The 8,257-nt window shown below is 34.8% G+C and overlaps 1 protein-coding gene across 1 annotated transcript; it reads right to left on the minus strand.

The window, feature by feature from the left end:
- Positions 1-2,279: 2,279 nt before the first annotated feature.
- LOC126680143 (putative calcium-transporting ATPase 11, plasma membrane-type) lies at positions 2,280-6,966 on the minus strand. The gene is made up of 7 exons (XM_050375200.2): positions 6,620-6,966; positions 6,406-6,460; positions 4,387-6,320; positions 4,129-4,287; positions 3,731-3,902; positions 3,240-3,538; positions 2,280-2,740 (listed from the first exon to the last, which is right to left on the minus strand). Exons 1-7 carry the CDS (start codon positions 6,794-6,796, stop codon positions 2,441-2,443), a joined length of 3,096 nt encoding a protein of 1,031 aa, XP_050231157.1. The 5' UTR covers positions 6,797-6,966; the 3' UTR covers positions 2,280-2,440.
- Positions 6,967-8,257: the final 1,291 nt, after the last annotated feature.

Consider the following 8,257-nt stretch of genomic DNA (forward strand, 5'->3'; position numbering starts at 1 on the left):
TGTTTAATTTGGTATTTCGGTTTAGTTGAGTTTTGGTACATTTCTATGCTAAACCCTGTTTGTCTTAGGAGTGCTTCCCTAACCATTTCCGATGCCCTCAATATCCGATCAAGCTTAGCTATCAAATTTGGTTAGATTGCTGAGCATGAAATACATTTTCTTCATCTCTTAGATATCTTTAAAAAATAAGGGAGGACCTTTATTGCATATGTTATTTTATATTATTTTTAATATAAAAAAATAGCAAAATGTTAGATATGATGCATATTTTAGATTTTGACTTCAATATAAAAAATGTTATAATAAATGACAAATTTTTAATTTTGATAATTAATTTTTACTTTATATGCAAGAAAAATAAACTATTCATTAACAAATTTGGTATTTAGATCTCACAAATAGTTAAATATTAAATATATATTTTCAATAAATAAATTTTAGAGGAAATTACACCATTTATCAAAAAAAAAAATGAAAATAATTACAAAATTACATATTGATTTTTTTCATTTACAAAAATCATAGTTGATTTAAAAATAATTACAAAAATACTAAAAAATAAAACAGAATTACAAACATACGGTGTATACTGCTGGTATAATGTCAGTATACTAATAAACTAACATTATATCAACATTATACCAACATTATATCAACATTATGCATACTGAGATTTTATTAATATTAAATAAAAATTTATTAAAATTATATCAAATCGTATACTAAAAAATAAATTAATAATATACCAAAATTATACCAACAGTATACCAAGAGTATACACATCAAAATATACTGAAATTTTATTATTAAATAAAAATTACACCAACATTACACTACATCGTATACTAAAAATTAAACTAACAATATACTAAAATTATACTAAAATTATATCAACAATATACAAATTCTCTAGTTCATTACCAACTATAGTGAAAAATACATATAAAAAAAATATACATATTATCAACTAGAAAATATATATAAAAAATTATTATCGATATACCAAAAATATACTGAAATTATACCAATAATAAACCAAATACTATTTTTAAATTCTCTAATTTATAGTTTTAATATACCAAAATTATACCATAATTATACCGATATTATACACATCGTACTTTTGTAAATAATTTTCATTTTTGGTAGTTTTGTAATTAATTTTAAATCAGTCGATATTTTTGTAAATAAAAAAAATTTACTTTTGTATATATTTTTAAAATTTTAGATACTTTCGTCATCATCCCATTTATCTGTAATTACGAACAATACCAGATCCAAAATCAGAAAATCAACATGTTTAAAAATATTTATAATCTTATAAGTATAAACTGATGCAATAAGTATATCTACATGTTGACTGTTTTTAATTAAGTTTTAAATGATTCGAATCCATACTTTGTATAGTCAACTAATTTAAAGGCTACTAACCAATTAATTAAATTCCCTTGAAAATATAATACATGTTTATTTAGGTATTGAAAATGGTAATTATAAAATCAACCACACTTATACACCCGATTTAGTCTTTATACATGTAAATTGAACATAAATTCAAATTATTTGTTATTTGTTAGAAATGTAGGATTAAATGCTTGTTTAAAACAATATTTTTCTTACTTGCAATGATAAGTCACGAGAGTCAGACTAATTTTATTTGCTTTAATGCATATTCTTCAATTTTCATATTTATTACTAGTTTTTCAATTATATCTATTTTATTTTAATTAAATATTTACATATGTTATTGCTTTGTATAACATTATATAATCAACATTTGGAGTATTTTGATAATTAATAAATTTAAAAATAACAAATCTCTTGAGTTAATTATCTTCCGAGACCCAGATTTTCTACTCTGATGCATGGTATCTTATGCATCTTTAAGCTAGTGAGATGCTCTATATAGTTATAAAAGATAGTCCTAAAACGGTTAGGTGTCCACTCCATTCAAGTCCAGATCACTAGGTTGCCATAAATATGAACGAACTGAGACACGGTTTAGAAACCGCTCGTCCCGCTTTCAATAATATCATAGAAACTATAATTATATTCATTAATCAAATTACATAGATTCTTATTTTGGATTTGTGATTAAATTTTTAAATTATCTACTGCGTTTTGAATTGATAAAATCCAACAACAAGTACATATCTTTCATGGCAAAAGCAATTGAAGCAGGATAGGAAAAATATGAATGGGATATAAATAGCATAAATGAATCAAAAAGCAATTGAATTCATAGGGAGCATTTAAGAGCATAAATGAATCAAAAGCAGTTGAAGCAGGATAGGAAAATAATTTGCATAGAAAATCTTCAGCTTTAGTTTTCTTTATCTAGGCATACAATTTCATGCTGAAATAACCTGAGAGAAAAGAAAAGAATGACTAGCCACAATATACTTAAGTTCATAAAAATATTCCCATCTAAAATTTGTGTTTAAGCCTGATCCGGACCGCTCGGAAGAGGTTCGTAACCATCATCATTCTGTCTCGCAACTTCCACAGGAATGTACTTCAAAGCAACAGCAACAGGCAAGCTTGCTGCTCCCATTAAGACACTGGCCAGCCATAATTCCCAGCTCAGTGGCACTGTTTTAGCAAATGTTCCCAGAAACTCAACTATTACAACTTGGAATCCTACTGTTGAAACCATCACTCCCAGGAACACCCAACTGTCGAACACTCTGTCAAATACATTTATCTTCTCCATATCTCTGCTGTTTATTTCGTTGAACACCTGAAATTTAGTCCAAAACAATCACACAGTTACTTTAGTGTCAACATATAATTGAAGAATCAATTAGCAATTGTTAAAAGCGCGCCCGAGATGCGCCTGAAAAGCGCCAGCGAAGGTGGTACGCTTGAAAAACATCTAAGGCGACCAAGAACGCGCTAGCGCTGCAATACAAGTTAAAAATTCTAACAACGGACTGCTACACCATTGCATTCAAAAAGCTGTAGAAATCATATATTTTTTTATTTTTTACGTACATGCATCTAGATTCACTCAAACGTGCGTTTTTTTGTGCCTAACGCCTCGAGCTATATGAGACGCGTTTTAGGTGCGCCTAGCACCTTTAATAACAATGAGCTCAACTTGTTCTGAATTGTTTTCAATACTAAGAAGTCTTCAGTTCGGGCCAAGCCGGAGACAATAAATAGAAGGGAAAATTCCTATGATTATGTCCGAATTAGCGTTTACTCTTAAAGTTTAAAGTGTGATGAAGAAGTCAAACCTGGCAAAACACAAAGGTATTGAATATGAAAGTGTTGAGAATGTCTGTAGCATCTGAACCATTAAGCTTGAGAAGATGTTTCCCATAAAATTGGAGGATGACAAGGACAATGATTTGGTAGATACTCTGTCCAATAATGTTCCTCCACATGATCTTGGTAATGAAAGCAACATTCCGCCCGATTGGAGGTCTCTTCATGAGACCATCATGAGGAGGCTCTGTGGCTAATGCTAGTGCACCAAGAGTGTCCATTATTAAGTTCACCCAAAGCAGTTGGACAGTGGTCAGAGGAGCTTCTCCTGAAATTAACAAATCCCCTTTATTAGTCATCTATGTTAAATTATCGAAACGAAAAATGACGAAACGAATGTTTTTACGAGAATAGACTATAAATATAGAGTTCTTATAATATAAACGAAATGCCAAAACATAAGATTAGAGAAGTTTTCGTGCGACATAGTGTATATGCAATGACGGAAAGAAAAGAATACCCGAGGCGCATGCTGAAATGAAATTGATCATTAAGGCAACAACGTTGACGGTTAACTGAAACTGTACGAATTTCTGAATGTTTATGTAAACTGATCTTCCCCATCTTGCAACATTTACTATAGTAGTAAAGTTATCATCCATTATAATCACATCAGCACTTTCTTTTGCAACCTGTAGACCACCAGTGTATATGTTTTAGTACAAAGAACCACAATCGGTAATTGGTCCTGAAGGTCATTGAACTTTAAACAGGAAACTACAAAACAATATTTTTTAGTAATAAAAATTATAAATATAAAGTTTCGAAGTTTTAAAAGTGTTTCCAGAAACAAAAACATTAGCCAATCATCAATATGAAAGTCTCATGACAGCAAGAACTGGCTAAGTAATGAGAAACCTCTGTTCCTGCAATCCCCATAGCGAGCCCAATGTCTGATTCGGCCAAGGCAGGAGCATCATTAGTCCCGTCACCAGTCACTGCAACAACTTCTTTGAACACATTTCTCAAATGCGTTACAAGTTTATGCTTGTCTAAGGGCGAGGACCGAGCCATAACCTGAACATACATATTAAATACATAGTATAGGAATTTAGGTACTTAAATTTTGTCAATGTACTGTAAAATTTAGCTTCTTAAATGAATGAGATGCAAAACCTGAAGTTTTGGTATAATGTCGTCCATTTCCTGAGGGGTTTTACTGCGAAAATCTGGACCCTCAATAGCCAATCCGCCGTCTGTCAAAATGCCACATTCTCTAGCAATGGCTTTTGCAGTATTGATGTTGTCACCAGTGACCATACGCACAATAATACCGGCTTCTAAACAACTCTTCACCGCCTCCTTCACGCCTGCTCTTACAGGATCCTTAATCCCAATCACAGCTATTAGCGTATAGTTATCTTCAGGAATATTATTTTTGTCCTCAGAACCGCTTTCTATATCCTTGTAAGCCAAGCACAGAGTCCGCAGAGCTTGACAAGCGAAATCATTTATCACATCATTGATTTTCTTTCTGTCTTCTTCGGACATGGTCACAGCCTGCCCTTCGCTGTCTACCACTTTGTCGCACATTTTCAGGATTATTTCTGATGCGCCTTTGCAGAATGCTCGAAACCCGCCGTTGTTATTAGGTAGAGTTACTAGCACAGACATTTTCTTCTTGTCTGAATTGAATGGCTCGACTTTTACTATCTCAGACTCATTTCGGTGAATTCTGAAATCACCGCCTAAATTCAATCCAAACTCTAATATTGCTGTCTCTGTCGGCGACCCTAGTATGCTATTCGTCTTCCCGTCTTTTCCTTTGACTACCTCTGCAGCCGTATTCTGAAATATAGCCTGTAAAAATATGTCTTGCACGGATTTGTTTATGTTCACTTCACTTGGGATTGATTTGGTTTGGTCGGAAATCCAAATCTTATTAACTACCATATGATTTGTAGTCAATGTTCCAGTTTTATCAGTACAAATGCAGCTTGCAGAGCCCATAGTTTCGCAGGCGGAAAGATGCCTAACCAGCGCTCGATCTTCCATTAGTTTCTTCATTGCAAATGCCAGACTTAGTGTCACTGCTAACGGAAGCCCTTCAGGAACTGCAACAACAATTATAGTGACTGCAACCGAAAAGAAATTCAAGATTTGCATTGCATCAGCAGCAGACCATTTCGACATCTCATGATTTCGCCCCTTTACGATTAGAAACCTTCCCATCAGAACCATGAATGTCATGATTGCAAAAACTAAACCTATTTTCCCAATAATTGTTGCTACTCCATTGAGTTTCACCTGCAAGGGCGTCTCGTCTTCTCCCGTTTCGCTTAAAGTAACCATCAATCTTCCCCATTCAGTCCTCATACCCACTGCTGTAACCAGCATTTTGCCAGATCCATTTTGCACTTTGGTTCCAGACAGAAGAAAAGGCCTGCGCTTAATATTCACATCCACCGGCTCACTCTCACCCGACAAGCTCGATTCGTCGATGGATAAGCTATGTCCTGATATAAGAACACCATCTGCAGGAACCAAATCTCCAATAGATAAATGAACAATATCACCAACAACTAGATCATAGATTGAAATTTTCTGCCTGGATCCTTCTCTAGTGACCTGAACAAGCACATTTTTTTTCTCCTTATCTAAAACCTTAAACTGCAAGGACTGTTTAAAATCACTAATTGCAGTGACCATCACTACCAGGATAATGCAAAGAACAATTCCGATCCCGTCGTACATTCCATTCGGCCACCCTTCCGTGGCAATTCCGACTCCAATCGAAATCACAGCGCAGACAATGAGAATAATGAGTGTAAGGTCATGTAATGCTTCCCAAACAAACATCCAGAAAGATCTAGCAGGCTTCTCAGCATATTGGTTCGGACCATATATGTTTTTCCTGATAGAGACATCACTCGACACAATTCCATCAGTTAAAGACACAGAGACTTCTCTGGCTAATCCTTCGACTCCGCCATGAGTTTTCAAGGCCTTGGAATCATGAGTTCGAACTATGGAAGCTAGATGATCTGGCTCGACGTAGAATCCAGCGTCCCTTACATGATCTGTCAGCTTGTAGTCGTTTCGGTTAACAGCTGCATCATAATGGCAATAATATTTGATTAACAACGGAATGGTGGAAAACGAAAATGAAAAAGGATTAACGAAAAGGGTGCATACAATCAACGAAATGCAGTGCTGCCTTCTGGACGTAAAGGGCTATTCGTATTTTTTCCTGTTGAACATGAGAACATGTTAGTGCATATCATGCCATTAAATAAAACCGTATCACATGCCAACGAGCTACAGCTCAAATGGTAGGGCAGCATTCTGTCAAGGTCGCGAATTCATTTCCAATTATCATAAAACAAAACAGTAGCAGATACATATATACCTGAAGCTTTTTACGTTTAGTTTGGGCTTCGGCGCGCTTAGCAAGATCAGCAACCATGCGAAACCTGCGACGAGGGTTCTTGACGACAGAAACAGCAGATCTCCATCTTCTTATAGCTTCTTCAGATGGGTTTTTTGGCTCCACCTCAAAGTTGTCTTTCAAGTACTGGTGCATCATTTTGTTAATGTTTATGTTTGTCTTCTTCAAGTGCTACACTCTTTTTTTGGTAATATTGAAGATCATACGTATGATACAAACATTTTTTTTTGTTAGGAGGATGATTTGTTTTAATCCGTTAATGGAAATGTTCAATACTTAGCCTTAAATGGCGGGAATTCAGACACAGATTTGGACTAAGGCAAACTCTTAATTTAGTGCGTAACAATTTAACAAAGAAATCAGTTGCCATTAGTGATCTTACCATATAGCCGATTATATTGGCATCTAACTATTGCACTTTTAATTTTTTTAAACGGTTCAAACGATTTGATATCTCACTTTCTACTCCGTTAACATCTTGATATCCAAAATTAATAAAAGGACTTGATGGATTCCGGCATCTCGACGGCATTAATCCTGCAAAACAGTGTAGATGGCTAATCGGACGGTTTGTCCGATAGCTCTCCGATGCTTAAGTCAGTTTAGGCTTAAAAGAGAATAATTGTATTTGTTATAAGTTGTGTGTTTAGGCATACCTCAAACTCCTTTTATAGTAATCGAATGTATACCTTGCAGAGTTGTAGTAGGAAAGTGATTCCTATTTAGTAGGGTTTGATCCTGATTAGGAGTGTCCTTCCTTATTCAGACAGGAGTCCTATTTAGGAAGATATTTCTAAACAGTCTCGTCTTCCTAAGTTGGAGGCTATCTTCCTAAGTTGGAATTTGTATCCAAATAGGACAGATACTCCGAATATGCGTAAATCTTGGAGATCTTATCCGAATCCCGGGGTCGACGTGCTTCGTCCGAGTCCTCAGGAATTCGGTATTTATGATGTCGAATGATGTATTCCAGTCAAGGCGGATCCGGTGGATTCGGCCCTTTTGGGCGGGAGTCTGGTGTCGTCTGAGAATAGATCTCCTGCGACTCGGCTCCATTATAAGTAGAATAGGATTCGGTATCCATCATTAGCCCCCCCGTAAGTAAGCTGAAGTCATGGTATTTTATGCCTTGGAGTATTTCAGCTCTATTTGAGGCGAGTCGTTTTGTATTTCGACGTTCCTTTTTACTTCTCGAGCAAGATTCCAGTTTTTTTCCTTTTTCGCCATGTGTCGTTCATCTATTCGTTTATTTTTTGAAGGTAGGACATGTGTCCATTCGTTCTATCTTCCTTTGTCTTTAAACTGTTGTATTTGTTTCATTTTTCATCTTTTACTTTGGGTTGTTCGAAAGTAGCTTTGCCTCATCTTCAATCTTTAATTCTCGTGTTTGATTTCTTATTTTGGCGAGACTCTTGGCGAATCTCGTTGTTTTTATGTTATTTAAATTTCTTCAATTGTCTTCTAATTTTCAATCAATTTTGTGATTCGATCTATCGGCCTTTTGAATTTTATTTGTTTATCCTTTTCCTCTTTGTTGAGATCCTTCTCGGCGATTCTTTATGGCGAAACTCATTCTCTTGGCGAGACTTATTATCTTCT

The sequence above is a fragment of the Mercurialis annua genome, linkage group LG5 (genome assembly GCF_937616625.2).
Source record: "Mercurialis annua linkage group LG5, ddMerAnnu1.2, whole genome shotgun sequence".
Taxonomy (NCBI): Eukaryota; Viridiplantae; Streptophyta; class Magnoliopsida; order Malpighiales; family Euphorbiaceae; genus Mercurialis; species Mercurialis annua.

Excerpts from the sequence above, each read along its gene's own strand:
- LOC126680143 (XM_050375200.2), bottom strand. The coding sequence starts at position 6,796 with ATGATGCACCAGTACTTGAAAGACAACTTTGAGGTGGAGCCAAAAAAC. Across the intron at positions 6,461-6,619 it reads CTAAACGTAAAAAGCTTCAG|GAAAAAATACGAATAGCCCT; the intron begins GTATATATGTAT and ends CATGTTCAACAG. Across the intron at positions 2,741-3,239 it reads ATACCTTTGTGTTTTGCCAG|GTGTTCAACGAAATAAACAG; the intron begins GTTTGACTTCTT and ends ACTAAATTTCAG.